Source organism: Kogia breviceps, chromosome 12 (assembly GCF_026419965.1).
Source record: "Kogia breviceps isolate mKogBre1 chromosome 12, mKogBre1 haplotype 1, whole genome shotgun sequence".
Taxonomy (NCBI): Eukaryota; Metazoa; Chordata; class Mammalia; order Artiodactyla; family Physeteridae; genus Kogia; species Kogia breviceps.
In genome coordinates, this window is record NC_081321.1 from 1051445 (window position 1) to 1078216 (window position 26772).

A 26772-nucleotide genomic window follows, 5' to 3' on the forward strand; every position below is an offset into this window, starting at 1 on the left:
GGTTCCAGCCAACCGATTCTCTGCCAGTCTCAGGGTAACTATTGTGCCGGGGAGAGCTGTGCAGAGTGACCCGGCTCGGGCTGCAGTCAAACAGACCGCACAACCAGAGACAAAAAGGACGGACATATGGTGACGTGTCTGCTGAGGAACAAGGAAGGCGCCTTGCGGACGCCTCCAGGGGAGGGGGGGATCCCTTCTCCTGAGGCCACGTCTGCAGGGGCTGGAAGGGGCAGCCTGGAAGCAGAACAGTGGTACTCCGGCGGCTCCGGTGCTTTCCGGTATGGATCTGATAGGAAGCACAGCTCAAAAGCCAAGGTACCCTGAAATCTACAAGTTCACAAAATAATCCCAAAGTGTAAAAGTAATCTGATGTACATTCCATAAAAAAACCAAGACCAGGACTCTCAAGCGCTTTTGCAGAATCTACATTTGCAGAAAAATATAGGAATTCACTCCAAAGTCTAAAATTAAAAAAAGACACCCTTTCCAAAGGTGATGCAAATGTCTCCACAATGCACGGGGAATGGTTTCAAAGATCGCAGGCTGCTGGTCCTCTACTCTCCGGCTGTGCTGAACGCGTCCGGATTCCCGTACACGTCCCCCTTTGTCAGCGTCGATCAGTGTGAAGATGGAAGGGGCCCCCATGACACGAGATGGTCCCTGGACGGCCATCAGATGCGGTTCAGGTGCAGGCAGTGAGCGGGTGCCTGAGTGCAGGGTGCTGGGAGGAATGGCCTCTGCAGCGTGTCCGGGGCATCCTTCCCGCGGGAGGCCGGCTCCACGCGCAGAGAGGTCCCTTCCCGGCGGGGCTGACGGGGCTCCTCTCTCGGGAGCGCGTCCCCGGGGTCTGACCTCAGGCACCCTGGTTCCCCGGGCTGATGGTGTTTCCACGATGGGGGCCAACTGTCTTCCGACCCTGGTGGGGGGGCGGGGCGGAGGGAGGTCAACCCATCACATAAATAACCCGGGCTTTTTCTGGGAGGGAGCAGGAGGTGTCTTAGGCGCATCTCCTGGTCTGCTTATACCCTCAGGGGGGGACAGCGGTGTGTCCTCAGATTGGCCATCCGCTCCGCCAGGCCAGCTCTGCTCCGTTTCTTGAGAGCACGGAGGCCGCGGAAGGTCTCCGCAGGCCTGCGGCAGCCTTTCCTCCTGCCACCCCGTCCGGCACAGAGGAGCCCATCACCCTGTCCATCACGCCCACTGTTTTCTGGCCGTTTGAGGCCACTGAAGGCAGGACCACAAAGTCAGAGACTTCCAGGCGGTGCGGGCACAGCCCCCGTACGATCCCGCCGACCGCGGAAAAGCCACTTTGACTGCTTCCCCGTCGATGGCAGAGACCAGGGGCGGTGTGGGAGCAGCTCTCCCACTCAGCGAGGACAGAGGCGTGGAGGCGCGGCTGCTCAGAGCAGAGTCTCACCGCATCTCCCCACCACACCTCGGTGCACAGGTGAGAGCCGCCGCACCGCCCACCGCCCGGCTGATGGGGCCCTTCGGACCCGGCAGCCCCGCACCGGCCTGAGGGGTCTGGGTCAAACGGGTCGTTGGCCATTTCAGTACAACGGCATAAATTTTAGACGTTCTACGGTGGCTCTGAAGCAGGTCTTAGAATGAGCTCTAAGGAAGCCACACAACTAACATATATTTATTGTTTCAGGGCAGCTACAGATGGAGCCCAATGAAAGGAAGGATCTGAATTAAAGGGGAGAATATTATTCATTGCATTATTGGGCATTTCTTTAAGCAAGCCTGGAAATCTCAGAATTTTAACTAAAGTCAAGATCTAATTCCTTCCGTTTTAAAACAGTTTCTTTTTTTAACGTGACAGTTTATTGTATGTCATATGACCCAAGAAATTCTCCCTACAGTGAAAAGATGGTCTCCTCTTAGACTTGCCATCAAAGAAGTAAAAACAATTGCGTGAGTCTGTGACTATAGGTTTATAGTCCTGGGTTTTTGTTTCGACTGTGGCCACATGCAAACACCCGGCCAGTTCGTCCAGATCACTCAGATCAGGGGATCCACTGGGGTTTCTGAATGTGATCAACCCGCTTCACTCCCTCTTGTATGGACGCTGCTCCCACCCCCGGGGTGGGGGGTCAGGTTTAATTGGCTGCCTGTGCCGAGCAGGGCTGTGAAGCTGGGACGAGAGGGGGGAGAAGGTCTTTCAGCTTCAGACAGATGCTCCCCTTTCTGCCCTAAGGCGCCAGAAACGAAGATGAAAGATCGTGTTGTTTGAAAAACAGTCACATAAATCGAACACGGCTATAACCCCTTTCGGGGGTATTTTTTCTTAAACAAGTTTGTGTGTTCAACTGCTTTGTTTAAAAGCCATGTCGATCTCTGTTTAAACGTTTTCTTAAAGGTCCAGCTGAGAGGGGCTTCCCTGGTGGCGCAGTGGTTGAGAATCCGCCTGCTGATGCGGGGGACGCGGGTTCGTGCCCCGGTCCGGGAGGATCCCGCATGTCGCGGAGCGGCTGGGCCTGTGAGCCGTGGCCGCTGAGCCTGCGCGTCCGGAGCCTGTGCTCCGCAACGGGAGAGGCCACGACAGTGAGAGGCCCGCGTACCCCAGAAAAAAAAAAAAAAAAAAGGTCCAGCTGAGACTTCAGTAGCTGAAGACAGCAGTTTGTTGCACGTCCGTCAAGCCCAAAGTACAGTCCTACCGGCGAGAGCTCAGCAAGCAGCACGGCTCGTTGAATGAGCTGATTTATGGGAGGGACGCAGAGAGAGGGTCTCAGAGAGGACGGGCCGGCGGATGCCTGAGGTACAGACACACCTCCTGGAGGAAAAGGAGTTTTCCTGCTGGCCGTCCTCCCCTCCTAGACCGGAGACACTGAGACAGAGGACCCAGGGCTGTGATGGGAGAGCCACCAGCTGAGGGCGAGGCCTCCCCTCGAGGGCACTTTGGTGACAAGCTACACGGGGGACAACGGGCAGAGACATACCGTCCCCAGGTTAGCTCCGACCCTTAAAACATTCAGTGTTGGCGCCTCGTTTAAAGGGTGCTTAGCGGTGCCGGACAAAGCTTGTGTTTAGCTATTTTAACAGAGACTCCTTTTAGTAGAAACAAAAATTAGAACCGAGAGAAAAAAAAAATACCATTTTTGCCTCTCCTGGCCGTGGACACACAGGCGCTGGACGGCGGGGCCTCCCCAGCCGGCCGTGGGTGGCCGGTGCCCCCCTTACCTGCGACGCCCTCCTGGTTGTAGCAGGTCTTGTGCATCTTCCCCATGAAGAGCTCCAGCCCGATGATGGCGTAGATGATGATGACGAAGAGCACAAGCAGGGCGATGTGTAGCAGGGGCACCATGGCCTTGATGATGGAGTTCAGAACCACCTGGAGGCCTGCAACGGCAAAGCTGGCTCTGTGCCCCCCGCCGACGGCGCTCGCGCCCCAGCCTCCGGTGAGGAAACCGAGGCGCCAGGCCACACGGTCAGAGCGACACCCCGGGGGGGCCCGATCCGGGGGGGCCTGACCCCAAACCTCCCTGGAAGCCACCTCCAGACGGACGGACAGGCAGATGCTGTCCTTCTAAGGGCCCTTCAGTTGGGGAAGATGGAAACGGTCCTAGAGACGGATGGCGGTGACGTTGGCTTCGCGCCGCTGAACCGTGCCCTTAAAAGTGGTTAAATGGCACATTTTGGTTTGCATCTATTACCACAGTAAATTGTTTTTCAAGTACCCAGATCCCTTCCGGGGAAGGAAAGGGTGAATAAAAAACATTCTTTCGCAGCGGGTCTTGTCTGCACGCCCCGGGGGTCTGCAGACTTACACCACTGTCTTCTGGGGAGACGGACCCCTCAGTTATAAGCGGAATCGTAAATATCAGCCCAGAATGTCCCTTGTTCGAAGGAGATGTTGCCCACGGTCATTGTAAATGGTGGCCACCCGCAAGCCCCCAGGTCTACCCCAGGCCCCAGAAAGCCGTCCGTCAACGGGTGGGCGCTGTCTCCACGCCCCAGGAGGGAAGTGGGGGAGGGTCGGGCTCCCCTCCCCACAGCGGGGGGCTGCCTCAGACGCAGCACAGCAGGACCTCGTCCTCTGAGTCACCCCCCGCGGGGCACCTTTTGTGTCTCTCGCTCACCCACCAGCCACAGACACCCTTCCACCTCTCCCGCACTGGGGACGCCACCCCTGCTCACCCACCGCCCGCGGTGCCGGTGAGTGAAGGCTGGTCACCCTGTCCCCAGGCCCCGAGGCGGTCCCCGGGCCTTCGTGACCTGGAGGAGTGGGGCGCACACGTCTAATTCGGAGGACGCGCCCCAGCCGCTAAGCTGAGCCGGGGAGAGGACACCACATAAGAGAAGCGCTAGAATAACTTCACCTGTGAACTAATAACGCGTGGGCTGTGCCACCGCCCAGCAGAACAAGATGCTTTCAGATCCAAATGACTCCGTTAATTAGCGGGTTGTACACACATTGGGTGAAGGGTGTGGAGCCACGGAGAAGGCTGACAACCGAGCCGCACGGCGACTTTTGGGGTGTCTGCTGGGGCGAGCGCCCCAAGCGCTGCTCATGGGAGGAGACGGCGGTCCCCGGCCGGCCGCCCAGACCACGAGGGGAACGCGGCCAGGCCTTCAGTGCCACGTGGCAGAGAACAGGGGGGCCTCCTCCTGCCCTGCAAGGCCCTGGGCGTGGGTCCACCCTGTCGCCCCGGCCCTCGTTCTCTGGACTCCTGGCCAAACCGCGTTTCTCTTAGACTCAAACACGCCACCCTTCGACGCGGGGCCACCGTCGGCGCTGCTCCCTCGGCCTGGCACGCTTTTCCGTAATTCCCCGCAACGTTCCCTTCTGCCGACAGCCGCGGCATCCCTCCCCCGGGGACCCTTCCCCAGGCTCCCAGAGCGGAGACGTCGCCTTTCTTACGCGTCTTCTTAGAATCGGTTCCTTTGCTTTGGAGCGTGAGTCTCCCTTTGGAATTACATGTTCGTTAAGTGGCTTTCAAACGTCTACACCCGTCCTTCCGCGTCAGGCTGAGTTTTGTGAACGCGGGGACCTTGGGCTCTTCTGGCCGTTTTATCGCTGAGGCAGCTCTGCAAACAGACAGGCGAGTTTCTGGGCCTGCAGGCCGGGCTGCGGGGAGGCCCAGAGGAGGTCGAAGCAGCCCGTGCTTCCGTCCAGCGCTGGGGGCCGCCAGCATTGCCCACGGACGCCCTGCTCCCTCCATCCCCGTGGGGTCGGGGGCCTCACCGCGCCGCTCAGCACCGAGACCAGAGCCGGGCCTCCAGGCTCCTCCCTCTCCCACTGTGAGCGGGTCCTGCCAATGTGCTTTTGAAGTGTTTTAGACGAGTATAAGTACCGTTTACTAGGTAAATGATACGTGCTCATTACACAGGGGAACTGCTTCTTATAGAGAAATTAGAAAACACAGGGGAGCGGGAACAAGAAGAACCCGTCCGTCATCCCGCCGCCCAGAGGGGACCGCCGTGAGCCCCTCGGGGTATGTTCTGGATGCTGTGGCCCCCGGGCCCGGCTCCTCGGTTCGCTGGTCTCCCCGCCCTCTGGCGTTCACGCTGCTCTCGGGATGCTCCAGCAGGGAGTGTCGTGCCCTTGACGCAAGTCCTCCTGCGATGCCCCGTCCCCCGCCTCCTCATCCGGCCTGACGGCCCCCGACTCTGGCTCACACCCCGCTCTCCAGCCACCACCGGGCCCCGAGCCTCCCCACGTCAGCACAGGCTGTCCCCCCAGCGGACGCTGTCCCCGGCCTCACGCCCTCTCGTCTGTGCCCCGCGGCACGCGGCGGGGGCTCCGCGTGCAGGCCGCCTTCAGGAGGCCACTCCATTCAAGGATCTTCAGGAGACACCGGGGCGCGTCGTCGGGAAAGGACAGACTTGCGGAGGAGGAGGAGCCCAGGCGCGGAGGGGGCCGCCAACGACCCTCACGGGACTTAACCTGCTGCTCTGGGCAAGAAGGGCTGGCAGGATTCCGCAGAACCACGGGGCGCAGCCAGGACCGAGCAGGAAGACTGAGGTTCGACACAAAGGCGGTCCGCGAGACAGGCCTAAGGTGGAGAAGGGAGCTCCAAGAGTAGTGAGCCCCCCACCCGCGGAGGGCTGAGAGCAGCGCCCGGGGAAGCTCTTGCAGGAGGAGCCTTGGCGGGGATTCAGCCAGCGGGTGGATAGCCTCGGGGCCCCGAAGCCCCCAGCCCTCACCCACGCGTGATGGAGACTTACTGGGGGCAGGTGCACGACCCCAATTCCCCCGGCACCAGCTGGGGAGTAGGTACTGCCATTAACCGTATTTACAGAGGAGAAGCGCGCATTCTAGAGAGGTTAAGTGGCCCGCCCATGGCGTCACAGTCGCTGGCAGGGGTGGCCACAGGGCTTGGTGCCACGAGGCCTGACTCCAGGCCCGGGGCTGCACGACTGGGCTAAACGCCTCCCGTGGGCCCCGGCCTGGGGCTCTGGGCCTCCACGATCCGCGTCTGTGAAGCAGCGGTACACGGTCACGACGTCTGCGGGGCAGGCGGGGGGCTCATCCTGCTGCCGGGGGCGCCCCGCGGCCTCCGAGGCCCTGCCCGCCACCCTCACCGCCGGCCCCAGCAGCCAGGCTGGGGTGAGCAGGCGCTGCCCGAGCCCCCTCTCCAGCCCCCCGCTCGCAACGGGCTCTCGAGGCCTGCGTCTCAACGGCTTCTCCTCGGGCGGGCCGGTGACGGGGTCCCCGCGGGAGCCCTGGGTCCCGGCCAGCCTGGCAGAGCAGCTGCGGGAAGGTGTCCCGTGGGCACGAGGTCACTAAGGGCCACACCCGCGGTGAGTCTGTGTCCCGGGCCCTACCTCAGGGCGTGAGACCAGACAAACACACGTGTTCTTAGGGGACAACAGGACAGCGTATCTCGTGCGAGAACAACACCGGAAGATGTCGTTCTGGAAACCCGGTCTCTCATTTGCAGTTTGTGCAGGTGACCTCCTCTTAGGGGATGAAACACCCTCCCGCCCGGGAAGCCCGGCTGCCAGGTCTTCCAGGGAGAGGGGGCTCTGGGGAGCGGCTTCGCTAGATGCTGGGATCAGGGCAGGACGGAGAAAAAGCTGGGCGGGCACGCATGGCCTTTCCTCTTCTCCCTCCACGTTGCTGTAAGGCCTGGACCACTGTCTGCACTCCTGCTGTGCTCAGCTTGAGAATTCCAAGTTAGGAGAGACTTAGAGGGTCTGTGTACGTAAATCATGGTGCTTTCCCTTAGAAGATCGAGAGGAGCCATCAATTATGGAGAGCAGGCCTGGCGTCTTCCTTCAGCAGTGCTGAGACTGGCCTGGAAACGCTGGCTACAGGTGGTGCTGGCTCATGACGGATGCACGGCTGAGGGCAGAGCAGGCTCTTCTGTGTCATCGAGGAGCATCTCGCCCAGCCCTGCCCTGGTGATGGGTTGCTCCGCTCGGGCCCCGGGGGTAGAAGCAAGAAGGAGGGTGGCAATGACTCGATGAGCAGGACCCCGAGAAAAGCGGACACTGAGACTCGTGGGGCTGAACGGCGTGTGCAGGTGTGTCTGAGGCAGAGCCGGGCTTGCACTCAACTTCCAAGTCACCTGGTGTAAAGCGGGAGGGTGACCCAAATCAGAGGTCTTTGCGGACTTTGTCTGATCTCATTGTTCAGATTCCGCGTGGACTTAGAGCTTCTTAGCCGGCGGCTACGGAGGCACATTTCAGGCCCCAATTATTCGGACTCCACGGTTCCAGCCAAGTGGTAGGGAGGCCCTGAGAAGTGACCGAGGAGGCCTGGTCACAGCCACAAGGGAGTGATACTGAGAATCGCTGGAGGGGGTGAGTCTGGGCTCGGCAGGATGGTGGCGGGTACGAGCTTCTCACCGACGGGGGCTAAGCCGGCCAGAACAGGAGGTGGACGCTCGGGCCACCGGCCTCGATGCGTGCATTTTCACTCGCACACGGTCATTTGTTGAGCTGTGTTCCACGGGGTCACGTGCTCCTTCTTGTAAAGGAGGCCACACAAGGATCAAAGAACCCCGCAATCGGTTCAGAATCTCAAACCACTTGAGTGCTCTCGAGGAAGAGACAGGGTGTCATGGAGGCCCCCCTGCGGCCCGGGGGCGGAGCAAGGCGTCCTCGGGACGGTGACACGTGAGCCGGAGGCCGAGTATGAGGTGACGAGGACCCGGCCGGGTGGGCGGCGGTGGGTCCAGCAGAGGGGCTTGTGCCCCCCACGGAGAAGGCCGGCTGCCCCCCACCGTCTGTCTGCCTCATGCTTCCCTGGGCTTTGTTCCGCCTCTTAGAAGAAATACCTGGAAGATTTGGGAACCCAGTCGACCGCTTCTGTGTGAATTGTGAGGAAGCCGACGTCACTTTCCGAGAAAACGACTCGGGCAGCACAGAGGAAGGCGCTCCCGAAGACGGCCCGGCCGTCCTCGAGTGCAAGGTGGAGGTGGAGCCCCTCCTGCACCGTCGAGAGAGGAGCCACGGGACCCAAACGAGGAGGGTCCTGGCGTCGAGGAGGGTGCCGCGGACCCAGGAAGCCCGGATGGACGGGAAGTCCCTGCAACCTCACACCCGGAAAGACGGGGTGACCCCGGGCCAGACGCAGCAGCGCTTTCCCACGCAGCTGCAGCCCCACCGGCCCCTCTGCTCTCGGGGGGCCTCAGCCACTCCTAGACAGTCATGGGGCTGTAGCCGGAGCCGGGTCCCCTCCCTCTTTGTCAGCTGCGGTCGGTAGAGCCCCGGATACAGAAAGCACTCCCGCTCGTGGGGACGTGGACTACAGCTCTCTCTACCAAGGTCTGACTCTGCTTCTTCCCGACGCGGCATCGCTGCTGAGCACGAGGCAGGGCCGCGCCTGCCCCCAAGGGGAGCCCTCGGCTCTCCTTCCAGCAGCAGGAAACGCCCCCCCCAGAGTCCTGCCTCCGCGTGCCCAGTGGGGCGGCTCAATGGCAACCTTCCCCCTTGATGGCGGGCCGTGGTCACCACGCGGACGGACCGAGCTCGCAGCCTCAGAGGTGCTCACGGTCGCCCGCTGGCCGGCCCACACGCCTTTGCCGCTGACATCGCTGTCCTCGACAGGCTCAACGCCGCCGAGGTCTCCCTTCTTTCCAAAATTCTCTCCTCCTTGTCTCTGTGACGCTGTACAGTGTCACCTCTTCCCAGTGCACAGCTGGTTTTCTGCCTCCCGTCTTCCCTCCCTCCCGCTGGACCTCCTTTACTCTGGGCAATATTACAGAGCCGAACAGGACGCAGTCCCTGCGCAGGAGAGGCGTCAGCTAGAGGGGAGGCAAACGTGGAGACAGCTAATCGCAGAAGCGGGTGACAGTGGGTCTAAGAATGAAGCCCAAGGAGCAGCGGGTGCACAGAGGAGGGAGAGGCGGCCTTGACCTTGGGGCACAGCAGGCAGCTCCCCGAGCAGGGGGCGTGTGAGCCGCCAGGCATGAAGCTTCTCTCTGCCCCTTTCCAGTTTCTCTTCTATCCTCTGTCTCTCTCTCTAAATGCTTCCTCTCTAAATTCTCTCTCTCAGGAAATCCATTCATTTCACTCTCTCCTAAAGACTCAAGTCACCACCCTTAGGTGAGTCTGAGTTTGCAGTTCCACACCCTTTTGCTCTCTCTTTTGAACTCAAGCCTTGTCACTCCACAAGCTTCCTGGGTCTTCCACCGGCTGGTCCCACCACCTCCTCACACTCCAGAAACCCAGGCCTGAACTCGCGGCCTCCCCCTAAAGCCGCTCCCCACAAGGCCCCACCCCTGGCGGTCGCCTGGCTATAACTTCCTCAGCAAACGCAGACAGTGCTTCACCCGCGGCGCCCGTTGTAGCTGCCCTCCCGGCGCAGCCGCTGCTGTCCTCACTGTCTCCCAGCTGGCCTGGTGACCAGGTTTCCTGGTTCCAGTTCCAACCCACCCCAACACATGCTGCAGCCCTGGCCCACGGCTCTCCCTAAGATGGCCCTGCTTGGAAGCCTGCACTGGTTCCATCATAAAAGGCAGACTTCAAAGCCCCTCCTGCTCGAGCTGAACACAGTCGGTGCTCAAAACTTGTCTGCAGAAAGAATGAAAACAGGTTACAAGCAGCAGGACAGCGGGTTCCAGCAGGAAACGGGTGGTTCCCAGGAGCGGGAAGGAGAGCAGTCTGCCGGGGGCGGGGCTTGAGGGGAGCAGTGGACGGCCTGCAGGGAGGGTCTGGGGACGCGAACACCCCGTCACGGACTGGACCCAACTGGAAGGCAGAGGGGAGGCAGCCTTTGAGGTGGCCCAGTGGTCAGCCCCGCAGGCCGGAGAGCAGAGTGGAGAAGGTGGCGGGGGGCTATGACAGCAAACGGACGGTGAGCACAGAGAGGTCGGCTTTCTGTGTGCACCAACATCGCTCTAGTAAACCAGGAGCCTCTGAGTTCTGTGAGCCAAGTCCTCTCCTAGGGAGGGCGATCAGATAAACGTCCTCTGACTCTCACTCACTAGCCACCTCTGGGACCTCATCTTCCACAGTCACGCCCGACTGGAGTCAAGAAATGCATGTTGCGTCAGTATGTGTGGCTGCGACTCTCATCATCATCACAGTCATCACCGTCAACAACAACAACACCATCATCACCATCAGCATCACCACCATCGTCATCTTCATCATCACCACCACCACCGTTACCATCACCGTCCTCCTCCCCCTCCTCCTCATCACTAACGTCATCACCACCACCATCATCACCGGCATCACTAACATCATCATCTTTAATATCATCATCACCACCATCATCACCAGCATCATCACCAGCATCACTAAGATCATCACCACCACCAGCATCACCAGCATCACCAGCATCTTTAATATCATCACCACCACCATCATCACCAGCATAACTAAGATCATCACCACCACCAGCATCATCAGCATCACCATCATCTTTAATATCATCATCACCAGCAGCATCATCACCACCATCACCACCATCATCACCACCATCACCATCGTCATCATCATCACCATTGTCACCATCACCATCATCACCATCTTTAATATCATCATCACCATCATCAGCATCACCACCATCATCATCTTCATCATCACCACCACCACCGTTACCATCACCGTCCTCCTCCTCCTCATCATCATCACTAAGATCATCACCACCACCAGCATCACTAACATCATCATCTTTAATATCATCACCACCACCATCACCACCATCATCACCAGCATCACTAAGATCATCACCACCACCAGCATCACCAGCATCACCAGCATCTTTAATATCATCACCACCACCATCATCACCACCATCATCACCAGCATAACTAAGATCATCACCACCACCAGCATCATCAGCATCACCATCATCTTTAATATCATCATCACCAGCATCATCATCACCACCATCATCACCACCATCACCATCATCATCATCACCATCGTCACCATCACCATCATCACCATCTTTAATATCATCATCACCATCATCAGCATCACCACCGTCATCTTCATCATCACCACCACCACCATTACCATCACCGTCCTCCTCCTCATCATCATCATCACTAAGATCATCACCACCAGCAGCATCACTAACATCATCATCTTTAATATCATCACCACCACCATCATCACCAGCATCACTAAGATCATCACCACCACCAGCATCACCAGCATCACCATCATCTTTAATATCATCATCACCAGCATCATCATCACCATCATCACCATCAACACCAGGTTGAGATGACCAGTTCGTACTGGCTAGATATCGGAGGCATAATGAATCTCACAGATCACGTTTTGTAGCTTCATTTGGCTAATGAAACAATGGACACTTTTAATGGCCTCCCAGTATTAGTGGCTTTCAAGAGAAAAATAGGTTTAGAACTAGGAAGGCAGTAGTTTTCTCTTGGGTTAAGGAGTAAGCTCATCACATGGAGGTTCAAGGGTGCCTGATGTAGGGAGAAGAGCTCTGGCCTGGATGGCTCCTACAGTCTCAAGCTTCATTATTTTTTTTTTTTTGCCTGTTCTTATTAAGATGTCTTTATTCATTAGAGCTTTTCATTTATTTTTAATTTAACCTTTCCATCTTAATAAATTTCTGCACCCCACAAGCGCTTTGGTGAGCACTAAAGGAGGGTTTTGGCCTGGGAAGGGGGTGGTGGATACTCTGCTGCCTAACAGATTACCAACTATAAGAGTAATTAAAATACCAACCTTCACGTTGAATTAATTGTTTGTATTAGCAATACGAGTTGGAAAGAACTCAGAGGAAGAATATTTAAAAATTTGGATCCAAAGTGAACAAGAGTGATGGAAACACCAGCTCCCACTTCCTGAGGACCCGGCATAAGCTGGGCACCGGGCAAAGGGCTCTACACATCATGTCATTGAATTCACTAGCTATCTTGACAAAGATAAACGGGCCGAGGCTTGGGTAAGACCGATGACTTGTCCAGGAGCTGGAGTTAGAAACCAAGCCAACTGACCCCTAAGCCCTCCACACTCAGCCACCGTCCCAGCAGAAACGGCAAATGTGCCACAGGCTCTCTGACCCTGCACCAGGCAGATGCCGGTACTGGTCATGGCCTCTTCCCTCCGGCCCCGGATGGCGCCTCCCGGTCCTTCTCAGAAGTAAGTCTCTCACAGCAACTCTGATCCATGGGAAGTGACTGGATCATGATCAGCCATCCTGTATATGCTGCCTCCCTGCTGGTGACAAACTGTCTCTTTCTGCTGCAGGAAAACTAGGATGCAGGCTTCTTTGGGCACCTGCCAGTGACATTGATGCCTGGGTCTGCACTTTTTCTTCTGTCTTAGACATTCTGGGGAAAACAATTGAGAAATATACATCCAGAAGAGTATAAAAAATAAAGATGTGGGCTTCCCTGGTGGCGCAGTGGTTGAGAATCCGCCTGCCGATGCAGGAGACACGGGTTCGTGCCCCGGTCTGGGAAGATCCCACATGCCGTGGAGCGGCTGGGCCCGTGAGCCATGGCCGCTGAGCCTGCGCGTCCGGAGCCTGTGCTCCACAACGGGAGAGGCCACAACAGTGAGGCCCGCATACCACAAAAAAAAAAAAAAAAAAAAAAAGATGTTACGGTGTATGATTTATCACAAAACAAAGCCACGTATCCATCACTGAGATCAAGAAATAGAACATCACCTGCTCTATGAAGCCCCACTCATGACCCTTCAGGTACTACCCCCTCCTACAGCAAGTTAACCCCTGTATTATACTTCAATAAAAGTTAAAATGTAATTCACCACATCAGTAATCAAAATCCCGAGCCTATCAATAGATGTAGAAAAAACCCATTTCATAAATTCAGCCTTTATTCCCCAATCTTTTACATTCTTTTCTGTATTTTCCATTCTTTTGATTCTCTGTACTTTATTCTCAATATTCCCCCTGACCTTTTGCCACAGCTCAATAATTCGGTTTTCAGCTGTGCAAAATCTTTCAGTCAATTCACTGCATTTTTTTTCTTTTCAGCCGTGCAACTTGTGGAATCTCACTTCCCAGCCAGGGACTGAACCCAGGCCATGGAAATGAGAGCCTGGAATCCTATCCACTGGGCTGCCAGGGAATTCCCAATTCACACTGCATTTTCATATTTGATATTCTATTCTTCATTTCTAAAATGTACATTTGCTTCTTTTCCACATCTTCTGGTTCTCTGGAAAATTATCGACCTTGTCTTTGATCTCTTTGAATATAGTAAATATGGTTACTTTCAAGTCTATGTCTGATAATTCCAATATCTAGATTCCCTGTGGGTCTATTTCTCTTGTCTATAGTTTCTGCTCCTTTTCATTCATGTTATCTTGTCTCTTTGTGTACCTAGTTATTTTGTATTGTGGGTTAGGCCCTATTTTTGCAAAATTGTCTTTCAAAATAATTGGAGAACTTGATGATGTTACCTTTCTCCAGAGAGGATTCATATTTGTTTTTGTTAGGCACCTTTTCTTTCTTTCTTTCTTTTTTTTTTGCGTTACGCAGGCCTCTCACCGTTGCGGCCCCTCCCGTTGCGGAGCACAGGCTCCAGACACGCAGGCTCAGCGGCCACGGCTCACGGGCCCAGCCGCTCCACGGCACGTGGGATCTTCCCAGACCGGGGCTCGAACCTGCGTCCCCTGCATCGGCAGGCGGACTCTCAACCACTGCGCCGCCAGGGAAGCCCTGTTAGGCACCTTTTCTGAGTTTCAGAAAAGAGAAGATTCAGAATATTTTGCTCAGCGATTTCTAATCGTCCTCAACACGACAGTTAATCCAAATTACCTCACCTGCCATTTTCAGAAAGCAAAAGGGACCTGTGCTTCCTAAGGAAGAAACTCCCTAGAAGTCCCCTCATTACATGTGTTCCTACTGTCCCAGCCCAGAACGAGGTCACTGGGTCTTTGAATATATGGACGTCTTTTAAAGGGTTGGGAAATCTCTGCCAGTCAGATTCTCTCAGTGTCAGACCCTGGACGGGACTGACAGGGTCAGGAGTGAAGTTTCTGGGGACTCACTGTGTGCCTGATGTGCCTGATAATAGGGTTAAACAGGAGGGAGTCATGGTTTGGTCATGGCTGCTGCTGAGTCTCACAGCTCTCAGAAAGGTGTGGAAGGTGCGGCTTTTAGGAAAATTGCAAAGTGTCTCCAAGATTTTGGTGGCAAATGAGATATACTCACTATGAGTTATCAGGTTGGATGAGTCCCTAAGACAGCCCTGATGATAGCTCTTTAACGCTTTTCCAGACAAATACCATTATACCAGGCAACTCACATTTTCCTCTTCCTGGCTGTCCTTGAGGCAGAGTTTAACAAAGAACCAAGCTTGTTTATTGCTGACAACTTACGGTGATGCTACAGCATGAATTAACCTTTCTATGCATGTTCTTAGGATTCTAGACTGACTTATTTCCAATTTGGCTCAAATCACTAAGGGATCAATAGGGACCTTGGCACCGATCAAATTTTCTATTAGGGAAAGTCTCCAAACATACGCTTAGTGTTTTAAAGAGATTTCAGATTTACTGGAAAAAAATGCCAGGCTATTTCCTCTCCTCCACTCACAGCTGTGTGACCTTGGCAGTCATGTCACCTTCTTGGGTCTAGGTTTCAACATCTTGAAAATGAGGACATTGGATGAGAAAGCCCACTCTGGCTCTAAAATTTGCTAGGTTGTTATTTTCTAAATATCTTAAGAAAGATTCTAGTACCTTTCCTTCCTCCAACTACTACTGTCCCTTATCCACAATAAGTCCTCAATAAATGTGTGACAAATGAATTAATATATAACTTGTAGAATATAATGTAGCATTATATTACTTCAGAAATAATATCATGTATAACTTATGTAACATAGGTAACTTACACCTGCTAACATACTAGTCATTCATTTTGTGATTTAGAAGTCAAGTACACTTCCATTTCCAAAAGGAGGAACTGGTATCAGATGAACCCTTTCACCATAAACTGGACAGGGCTTCCCTGGTGGCACAGTGGTTGAGAGTCCGCCTGCCGATGCAGGGGACGCGGGTTCGTGCCCCGGTCCGGGAGGATCCTGCATGCCGCGGAGCAGCTGGGCCCATGAGCCATGGCCGCTGAGCCTGTGCGTCCGGAGCCTGTGCTCCGCAACGGGAGAGGCCACAACAGTGAGAGGCCCGCGTACCGCAAACAAAAAAACAAAAAAAACTGGACAAAAATATTAGCGGCAGCTGTCTTCCAAAACTGAACATAAAGTAGCTCAGGCCTGTAATCCCTGAGAGAATTGAACCTCAGAGGTGAACACAATAATCACCCTGGTTCTCTGCAAACGGTTTCCTGATTGCAACGCAAAGAGCAGACAGACCACTCCAGCCCCACTGGTCTGAGAATCTGGGCATCTGGCATGGCTAGGTATACAGGGGCCCAGAAGTTTGTGTAGGGGTCCCCTGTGTGTCCATGGCCCTGCCAGAGTGGAGGGATCGAGTTAACATCTCATTAAGACCCTAGACAACCGATATGCCAGAAAGGGTACATCTTAGGAGCCAGGACCTTACCCTGGAGTAAGATGCCTTCTAGACCTATCCTGACAAGATGACACTGAGCTTTGACAAGATCCGAAAGGGAAACGAGCTGGGAGGTGAGGGGCCTGGGCTTTTGATCAATCTTCATCAGCAAGTGTAGAACCACAAGTTCATGGCGGGGCAGCAGGTAACTGAACTGCCTGCTGAAGAGTCAACCCTTCAATCGGGGAAGGTGTATGAATCCAGGTCTCTACAACATATGTCATGATCCCAGTATTCAGAACAAACCACCAGATACATAAAGAAACAGGAAAATGTGACACATAATCAAGAATAAACAATCAAAAGGGACTGAAAATGAGATTGTTCAGATGTTGGACTTAGCAGAAAAGGATTTTAAAACAGCCTAAAGAATGTGCAAAGAGTTAAAGGAAAATATATTAAAAGAATGAAAGGAGTATATGTGGTCTTAAAGAGAGAGCAGATAGGGAATTCCACAGATAGATGGAAACTATAAAAAGGAGCCAAATGGAGATTCTATGACTGAAAAGTAACTGAAATGAAAGTCACTGAATAGGTTTGATGAAGATGGAAGTGGCAGAGGATAAAGTAATGAACTGTTAGAATAATTGATGGAAATTAATCTGTGGACACTGAGGAAAAAAGACTGAAGAAAACTGAACAAAGCCTTGTGGACCGATGAGATAATAGAAAATGGCCAAACATAAGTGTAATTGGGGTCCCAGACAGAGAAGCATGAGACTGGAGTTGGAAAAATATATTTGAAGAAATAATGGCCCAAAACTTCCCAAACTTGATGACGATCTCCAATTTACGGATGAATCTGAGCAGCTCAGAAAACTCTAAGCAGGACAAATATACAACAAGGCACAAAATAGTCAAGAGCTGAAAACCAAAGATAGAAAATCTAGAAACAGTCAAGAAAAAAGAAGCATATATACAGGGAACCATGATGAGAAAACTGGTGACTTCTCATCGGAGACAATGGAGGCCAAGAGAAAGTGGAAAAACAATTCTCAGCCAAGAATTCTATATGCAGCAAAAATATTCTTCAAGAAAAGGATAAAGATATTTTCAGATAATGAAAGCTGAGATAATTCAGCAGCAGCAGACCTGTGCTACAGAAATGCCAGGGGATGTCCTTCAGGGTGACGGGAAATGACACCAGAAGGAAACTGGGATCTACAGAAAGGATTAGACAGTCCCAGAAATGGTAAATAAGTAGGCAAGCATAAAAGGCTACGTTTTACTTTTTCTCATAATTTACTTAAAAGACAATTGACTGTTTAAAGCAAGAAATGTTAACAGAGTGGGGTTTGTAAGAGTTGTATAAGTAGAAGTTGTATAAGTTGTATAAGTTGTATAAGTTGTATAAGTTGTGTAAGGCTCACATAGGGTAGAGGGTTAAGTTAAATTATACTAGAGTAAGGCTCTTACTTTTGTGACGGTACACTTAAAATGTGTGCGTTTTAGTGAATATAAATTCTGCTTTAATAAAGTGGATTTTAAAAAATCAAGTGTGGAAGTTCCCCTTCCTCTAATCAGCCCAACTTGGAGCCTGAGGTCGGCAGACAGGGAGTTGACCCAGACATGTCAGTAGCTGAAATGTGCTGAATGCATCTTACACGCTGACCATAGTTCTAAACGCTCTGCAAGCACTTACGTATTTAGTCCTGACAAACCAGCACAAGGTGAGTGCAATTTTAACCCCCGTTATAGATCAGGACGCTGAGGCACACACAGCTAACGGGCGGTGGCTCTGGGGATTTGAACCTAAGGCGCGTGGGACCTCACTGTTGGCGCCCTCAGCCACTCACTGTCACAAGCCGGCGGGAGGGAACGGACCAAGCATCACAGGCGGCTGGGGCTCGTGTCCTGTGTACCAGTCACTTCATGGGACGCTGACCTCGCCGTGTCTTCGCTTCCTCTCCCCTCATTTTTCTTCCCGGTGTTTATAAAGCATGGGTCACGTGAAAGCCTAAGTGGCCTTTATTGTGACCATTATCTTCAATTGGCTGACAGTCACCGTGCTGTTGGTGTCTGGCATTTCCAGGGAAGGGCCGGCCGCTAAGGAGAATCAGCAATGGGGCTTCCTGAGTCTGAGCAGCTCTGTCTCCTGTGGGGCCTACATCGCTGGCCGCAGTCCTGGAGGCAGGGTCAGTGCTGGGGAAAGAGCCCCCTTCGGACTGATTGCTGGGAGGCGCTGAGGGGCGCACCCTGCCCGGGACTCGGGCTGGAACTGGTGATTCCAAAGGGATTCTCGGCTTACCGCGGTCCTCTGTCACTGGAGCACAGAATGACACTGCTCAGAGAACTTAAGGGCTGAGAGAGTTTAACCCTCTCCTTCCCCAGATGCGAAAACTGAGGGTTGGAGGTTAAAAGGTAGGTCACGCGTCTGGCCAGACTCAGATCCCTGGTGTCCTCGCTGCAGGTCCAGAAAGCCTCCCACTTCACCACGAGGCCCGCAGGGGCGAGAGGACCGTTTCTCATCAGCCCCTATGGCCAGGGTCCAGGGACCACTGAAACAGAAATAAACCAACACCTGAAGTACCGCCTGTCTCTGGTCTCGAGAGCCAGGCGGGCGCCTGCTGTCAAGCTGTGTCTCCTCCAATGACAGAGGGCTGTGTCTGACAGGGGGGTGTCCCTGCCCTGGAAAACAGCCTGAGCCCCTCTCCCTTCACGGCTCTGGGAGAAGCACTCAGGGCCATACCTGCCTGTCTGTAAAGTAGGGCTCCTGTCCCCGCTTTCCTGGACCACTGGGCCATTTAACCCGCCAATAAAGCTCTTGGAGCTGAGAGCCTGGCACAGATGTCCAAAATTGCCTTTAGCTGGTGGTAACCCTGACATTTATCACCGCCTACGTTTTGTTCTCAAACCAAAAAGGGACATTTTCCTCCTGGGGGGGGCGTCTGTGCACCTCAGTAAACAGGAGAAGTTTCTGGCTCAGTATGATTTTTTAGCTGCCGCAGGTAGAGCACAAACAATGGGGTGTTTCCTGGTTTCGTCACGTGCTGTCACTGACACTCAACAACTGGTCCATCAAACTCCACGGCAGCAGGACTGGAGCTTCTGGAACGTGCTCCCCGTTTAAACGAACTTGCTTTGCTGTGTTTCTTTTCTCAGGCCCGGTCACTGTGGCTCCTCACCATCCAGAAAGCCTCTCGTCAAGGGGTGGGTTTACAAGACTCTTTGTTGCTAGAAGCTCACGGGGCTTTACAGGTAAAATCTCCCCCCTTTCCATGGAATACCCGTCAATCATCCCACTTGGTAGGCAGAGAAACTGAGGCAAAGCACAGAGCAGGGAGCAGAAAGGTCGGGGGCAGAGCCGGGCCCCCGAGCCTGGGCCCCTGGGAGGCACCCGGAGGGGGAGGAGCAAGGGCTGCCGGATGGGAGGGGGGCCACGGCTGTGGCTCAGGACTCCCGCGTGCGAGGGGCGAGCGTGGATTCCTAGCTGCCCGGATGCGCGTGAGGGCCGCTGGGGCCCGGGTGGGGTGTGCGGGACCCCGTCCTGAATTCTGCCCGGCTCCCGAGGGGCGGGGCCGGCCCCGGGGAGCCGACTTCAGACTCCTCTTCCCGCAGATGCGGACCTGTTTGGAACGTTAAGAGGCCAGGCTACGCACGGCGTCCCCGAGGGCTCCGTGGGCTGCGGGGCTGGGAGGTGGGGGGCACCCACGCCCCCTGGCTTTGCGTCCCCCTCAGGGCGGCTGGGAGTCACATATGTGAGGGGCTCTGCAAGCTCCGAGACCACCAAGGGGGGGTCCGTCATGAGCGCCGTCACCTGCTTACAGACAGTGCAGGGTCCCCGGTGCCAGGCGGCTGTGTGACGGCGAGAGAGCCGCTCAGCTCATCCAAGGCAGCGCCCCCCCCCCCCACCATCTGCAGGGTGGACGCCTGGCTGGGCCAGGTGCCTGAAGTCCCTTCCCACCCAGACACCCTGACTAGGAATCGCACCATGAGATGATGGAAGGAGTAAGGTTTTATCACTTCCTCTTTCTGTGAAAGAAGTGGTGGAAGGAAAAGGCCGAGGAAGCAAAGTAGAAAGTGAGGGGGAAACAGGACCAAGTCCAAGGAGATGGGGGAGGAGGAGGGGCGGAGGGGGAGGCGGGACGGCCTGGCACCGCGCGGGCACTGGCGGGCGGAGGGGAGACCGTGGGCAGGAAGGAGACTTGGGGGCTCCGCAGCCCACGCCCTCCAGGCTGCAGGCGGAACAGAGGTGCAGAGGGGGGCCAGGCCTGTCCTGGGGCAGCGGGCTGGGCACGGGTGACAGCGGGCTGCTGTCCGATGGGCCGCACACCTCTGGCTTGTGCACCAGCCCCGCCTGCGTCACGTGGGCTCTTGACGGCGTTAAGTCACATGAACCAGGAGGACGGGGAGGTGGTGACACGGCAGCAGGAAAAGCGGCCGGTGGGCAGGAAGCAAGGTGGATTCAAGCCTCTGCTCTGAACGGGGCTCTTCCCTGGGACTCGGTTTCCAACATCTGTACGTTTCAGGGCTGAGTCATTTGATTTGCCGAGTATCAGCTCCGGATGGACTTTCCCTTGTCAGCTCTGGAATGGTGAGGTGTCCTCGGATCGGAGCTGCCTGCCGGGACCATCTCTGGTGCCAGGGCCCTGCTCCGCTGCAGGCCCCCCTACCGGGCACGGGGCACGGTCCGCGAGCAGGACTGCATATCGCGGTGGCCCAGCTTCCCAAAGAGCACATATCAGGCAGGACGGCAGGACCGCTCCTGAACCACCGAAGTGGGGAAACACTCGGGAAAGTCGCTTCCAGCAGCTCGAATCTGCTTCCAGTGGGTAAGATTAACTGTCAGTCTCTCCAAACAGGGCGGCCAACCTCACAGCCACTAAAAAGCCCCAGGAGGGGAGCCCATTCTGGGGAGAAACTGTCTCGCAGGACCAGGAGGGTTCACCTGGGTACTTGGGCACTCGGGCGAGGTTTTAAATTTTGTAGCAGGAATTTTACAGTCAAGAATCCGCTCTATCAAGAACAATAAAAAGAGGGTCAGGGTCCTGCCGCGGGAGGTTAGTGAGAGCAGGACGCCCGGGCCGGCCTCCACTGGGGGCTGTGCAGGTGGAGCGGGGGGGACACTCTTTGGTCTGGCTCTGCTCCTGGCTCTGCCCAGCTGGCTGTGTCCAGGGTGGATGGATGAGCCCCCTGGAATTCAAGGTGCGCCATCCGTTCTGATATTCTTTAGGTTTCCCAGACATCTAGCTGTCTCTCTGCAGTGCAGTTCTTGAATATTTCTAACGGAGAGGAAAGGGCATCGCTGCTTGGGGAAATGACTTACTGGCGTGGCATCCGAGACAACCCTCGACCGCGTCTGCTCCCTGCTGACCCTGGTTCTCACCACCTCCTCCTCTGTGATGGACGTGTCCATGCAAAACCTCGTGCTGGACTGGGCTGGCCTGCATCGGTGGCCCCCCAAAACTAGGTTTTCACCCCAAATATCCTTTCATCTCCAGCCCTGACCGTTCTGCGTCAACCTCGAGGCTCAGCTCAAATGCCCCTCCTTCGCAGGAAAGGTCTGGACCCGTCACCGTGCCTGGGAAACTCGCCCCTTGAGTCCACTTCATTGTTGGCGCGTGAGCCTCTGGTAAACTTTGCTATTTAACTGTGGAATATTCTTTATGTTTAAAGTATATCTGTACGGAATCTTAAAAAAAAAATCGTTCTGGTGAACCCAGGGGCAGGACAGGAACAAAGATGCAGACGCAGAGAATGGACTTGAGGATGTGGGAGGGGGAAGGGTAAGCTGGGACGAAGTGAGAGAGTGGCAGGGACATATATACACCACCAGATGTAAAATAGACAGCTAGTGGGAAGCAGCCGCACAGCACAGGGAGATCAGCCCGGTGCTCTGTGACCACCTAGCGGGGTGCGATAGGGAGGGTGGGAGGGAGGTTTAAGAGGGAGGGGATATGGGGATATATGTATACGTACAGCTGATTCACTTTGTTATACAGCAGAAACTAACACAACATTGTAAAGCAATTATACTCCAATAAAGATGTTAAAAAAATAAAGTATATCTGCTTTGTCTTGACAGTGCTTGTCAGATATTTCTATTTTACATGCCTCACGTCAAGTGATGTGATGTACCACTGTCTACCATTTAACTGAGCACATACTACGGGCGAGGCACTTTGCATGCATTAGGTCACTTCGTTTTCCTAGTAACGTGTGAGATAGGTTCTATTATTATTCCCATTTTACAGATGAGGAAAGAAAGGCACAGAGAGGCTGAGTAACTTCCCCCGGGTCACAGAGGAAGCCAGGGGCAGAAGCCAGACAGTCTGACTCAAGAGCTCTTGCCTGAAACCACCACGGCTCAAGTCCCTCCCAGTGCTGTCTACGGAGCATTCAATCAACAGATATTTATCGACTGATTGGTGCTGTTTTCCAGAAACAGTTCTAGTCTGAGCAAAGGAAAATAGGAGGAAAGAGCCTGACCTCACCACACCTGGTCCCCTCACTTCCCGGTGGGGAAGCAAACCCTGCTTGACAAGAAGCTGATTTCTAACCCGTGTGCCTCCAGAAATAACAGTTCCTTGAGAACGAGCTCATCTCACAAAAATTCACATCCTTGGGAGCCTTTCAAGCATCCAGGACCTTGGCAGACGGAGGTGGTGTCCTGTTGGTCTGTGTCCCCAGCGCCTGGCTCACAGCAAGTGATCAATAAACGCGGATGGGGGTGGATGGGCTGCGAGCCTGGCACCGGCCTGGCACGGACACGGATGTTACGTGTAATGTTGACCGTCCCTGTGGCTTCCCTGTGGTGCAACACGCCTGCTTGTCTGCACCTCTGCCGAGGGACAGTGGGGCCTCACGAGCCCTGGAGACTCACTTCCTTCACTGTGGGAATTCGATGGAGCAAAGTGATCGAACCTTAGCCGCACAGCGTCTCACCAAGAGCGTCAGCTGGTTTCTACACCCACAGAGAGACCCACACCCCCCGGTCCCCAGCCTCCCTGGGTACAACTCTAGGGCCTCAGCCACCCTCTCTCCTCCTTCCTGGCGGCCCCTCCTCACTTGCCCTCTGAGGTATGTCCTCCTCCTCCAAGAAGCACGTCCTGATCTCTATCCCCACTCCCCAAAGTACAGAGTCCCCCAAAGCACACCTGTCACAGAATTCAGCATGTCGTCCTCAACCTTTTTCTTTTTTGTGCACATCTCCAATTTTTGTCCTCTACCACCATTTCTATGAACATTATTTCCCTCGACAATTCAGTCTTTTTGAGAACACTTAGTGTCTTACTCATTTCTGTATCTTCTGAGACAGCTAGAAAAGTCCTATATGAAGTAGGTACTCAGTGGGTTTTGTTGGAAAAAATTAATAAATGACTCATGGGCTTGTACCCTCGCAGGCATCTCTCTCCCTCCATAATCTGTGATCTTAAGATTTCAATGGCATTTAATACACATCTGGACGCAGACAATAACAGTAACTTTTTGAGCTTGGAGTTTCTGGTCCCGCAAACCAGCCAGTTAGCCCGTTTGCTACAGAAGCAGCACCTGACCATGTACTACCTACGTGCACAGCTACACGGTGCACAGGTGTCATGAAGACCAGATAAGTGAGAAGACAAAAGCCCTTCGCAGACACTAAAGGAGGCGCCCGTGAACGGAAGGCCTTCAGGACCAGCGTCCCTGAGGGGTGGGCCGGTGCTCCGGCGCGGCCACGTGGAGCCCACGAGGGCCCAGTCACCCCACAAAGATTGACCTGGCGTTTCTGCAGATAATCGTAGAGGCTGAGGATACAGCAGTGAGCGGAACAAAACACCTGTTGTCCTCGTGGAGGTTATGTCCTCGCGAGGCCAGGGGTGGCAAATAGATAAATGAGGGCGAGAGGGTGGAGAGAGATGTAGGAGAAAGAAAGGGGGGAAGGGGGCGGAGGACACGGGCGGCGGGACGGGCCCCCGAGGAGGTGCCCTTTCCGCGGACGTCGAGGCCGCGAGGCCAGCCGAGCCAAGGGCGCCCGGACGGAGGTCCCACCGCGTGAGGCGGCTCGGGCTGCGGCGGCGCAGCTGGAGGTCGCCGGGGCTGGTGGGGGGCCGAGGAGGGCGGGGGGGGGCAGGCTGCAGAGGGGCTCTGTCTCTCAGGAGGTGGGGAGCCCGGAGGGTTGCAACTGGAACAGTGGCACGTGGTTTGAGAGGACCACGTTGAGCTGCTGGGTTGAGCCCCGGCTGTGACAAAGGGCAAAGGGCAAAGGGCAAAACAGAGACTCCTGCCAGGAGGCGGCGGTGACATCCTGGTGAGGGGTGGTGGGCGCTGCGGCGGCCCAGGATTTGTGCCCGAGTCACTAGAAGGATGAGGCTGACCTTTCCCGGCCGGGAAAGGCTCTGGGGGACGTGGTGAGCTCAGGGCGCCGCCGACCAGGCCTCCCGTGAAGGGATGGAGGCGGCAGCGCCAGTGCGGCCTCAGGGCAGAGGGCTGTGTGCGGGCGGCTGCAGCGCGCCGCTATCAGGGGCCACGCGGGGGACCGGGCGTGACCACCAGGGGCCGGGGCCGGGGCCGAGAGAGAGCGGAGGCCCGAGGACGGAGGAGGAGAAGGCAAGCGGAAGTCAGCCCGCGGCTCCCACGAGGAAAAGCAAGTGGAGCGAGGGCAGAGCTGGGAGAGAACAGCGTCCCCAAGGCCCGGTGACGATACGGCTCCAGGATACGGGACCACCCGCTGAATCGAATCCCGCAGAGTCAGGTAAGCGGCCCCGAGACGGGCCACTGGATTCGGCACCACGGAGACCCCCGATGGCCTCAATAAGAGATGCTTCGGTGTTGCCACGGGGGAGAGAGCCGGGCAGCGGCAGGTCCAGACAGGAGGAGGGGACGGGAGCGGTGGGGCGGCGGGGAGAACCAAAGGCTATGGCACCGGAGGAGGGAGGCCGCCGTCCAGGTCTGCAGCGGGAGACGTCGGTGACACTGTCTTCGAGGAGATCGACCAGACCAGCCCGGGGCACTTAGCCACCTGGGTCTACCCACGTCACTACTTAAAAGGTCGCAGAGACGCTACCCCAGTGAGAAAGGCTGGCTCAGCCCTGCCTTGAAGCCCCCCAGAGAGCTTTTCCCTTTTCACCAGGGACCCACAGAAAACGAGCCCCAGCTGCTAGCTGTCTGAGAACGCCAGAGCTACCTGCAGGCCCCAGGGCTGCAGGGCACCAGCTTCACGGACAGAACATCTCCCTGAATCCACGGCGGGGCAGCAGGGCCTTACATCTGAGAGGCAGAGTCCCGTCTTCACCCTCTCGACGGAACGACGCCCAGCCCCGCGGTGCAGAGCTGCCGTCGGTGCTGCACGCGGACGGCACGCGGTCCGTGAAGCTTCCTCTGCGGAGGAGCCCCGGCTACTCCACGGGATCCAGCTCCCCTGCATCTCTGATTACGAACCTCTGTACCAGAGTCATCACCGTAGCTAGTCCTGTTAATGCCGCCCCTTCCGCCTCTTGGGGATAGCGGACCGTTTGATCACAACCCCTCACCCGTGCTTCTCTGAATGGACGGCACACTTCTGTGTCCCGCCGTCTTTGGGGCCACGGCAGCCGGGCGACTTGCTTTGGCCACTGGCATGTGAGCAGCCAAGATATAAACCAGGTTGGGCAAAAGCCTAGAATGTGCCCGTGTGGTTTGACCGTGTGCCCCTCGGCGAGAGCCGTGAGGGCCGTGGGCACGCATGCTGGACGCTCCCTCGACCCGGGCTCTGGGATGAGGTGACCACGGAAGCTGGTCGGGCCCAGAGCCCTCACGCAACATGAGCCAAGGATGTGTGCTGCTGGTTTTCAGACACCGCGAGTTGGGGATGGTTTTTTCCTGCAGTAAAAGCTGCCCGGTGTGCTCTCATTAGATTTTCAAACTCCTCCAGGGGAGGGACCATCCTGGTTTTCACGACGCGTCCTCAGGCCCTGCACGGTGCTCTGACGCTGTGGGCCCTGAAAAGCGCACGCGCGGCAGGGTCCGCGCCGTCGTGCCCGTGGAGGCGTGTTGGGTCGAAGCGCGGGCTCAGTTCACCGTCCCTGCCACCGGCGCGTTGGCTGCACCGTCACACTAAACCCCTTAAAGTCTTGTTCGAGCTGATTCGCCCCCTGCCTTCTCATTCCTTGAGTTTGGCCTATGCAGTGATGGCTAACTGACCACGAAAACCCCAATAATTTAGGCTTTGCAAACGGGCCCTGGGTCTCAGCCGTCACGTACACGGTGGCCATTCTTAGCGTCCAGTGGTTAAGGCCAAACAGAGGGAATCTGCTTATCAAGCAGAGGGGCCACGGTCTACACGCGCTGGGAGTTAACACAGGCCACCGCTGCCCAGGGACCACCCACTCCTGCCTTTGTCCACCCAGGGAGTTCCCGCCCTGAGCAGAGACCAGGCCAGCATCACGCAGGAGTCAGAGACGATACAGGGCACAGTTCTGGGCTTCAGGGGGCTTATAAGGTAACTGCAGAGGCAGGACACGCGTGTGAGCGTCTAAGACGCACGCAATTCTTTACAGGAGGCCACGCGGTGCCGCGGGGAGAGCTGGTTTCACTCAGGAGGCCTGGTTCTCTCTGCTCTGCGCTGGTTAATTCAGTGACTCCGGGAGGCTCCTTCCACTCTCCTGCGTGGTACGGAAAGCGCTGGACAGGTCGGTACGAGATCCCCCGCGTCCCCACAATTCTACACCCTGAGAGGTTTCACCCACCGAGCAGGATAACGTCACCTGGTCGGTGGCCGTGCAGGTGGAAAGGTGGGTGCGCAGAGGCCCCTCTACCTTCCTGGCCCGGACCCGTCTCCAAGCTCGGCTGGCCGTAGCCCGCTCCGGGGGTCTCCTCCACCTCGAGTTAGGGCCCAGACCTGGTCACCGAGTGGACGGTGACACGTCCCAGCACCCGCGTCCA

The 26772-nt window shown here is 55.8% G+C and overlaps 1 protein-coding gene across 13 annotated transcripts in view; it reads right to left on the bottom strand.

Moving 5' to 3' along the window:
• Positions 1 to 26772, bottom strand: part of CACNA1C (calcium voltage-gated channel subunit alpha1 C) — a 521192-nt gene that overhangs the window by 154655 nt on the left and 339765 nt on the right. For all 13 annotated transcript variants that reach the window (XM_067008446.1, XM_067008440.1, XM_067008436.1 and 10 more), the window contains exon 6: positions 3184 to 3342. In XM_067008446.1, the coding sequence (XP_066864547.1) occupies positions 3184 to 3342 (159 nt within the window). The remainder of the gene's footprint in view (positions 1 to 3183; positions 3343 to 26772) is intronic.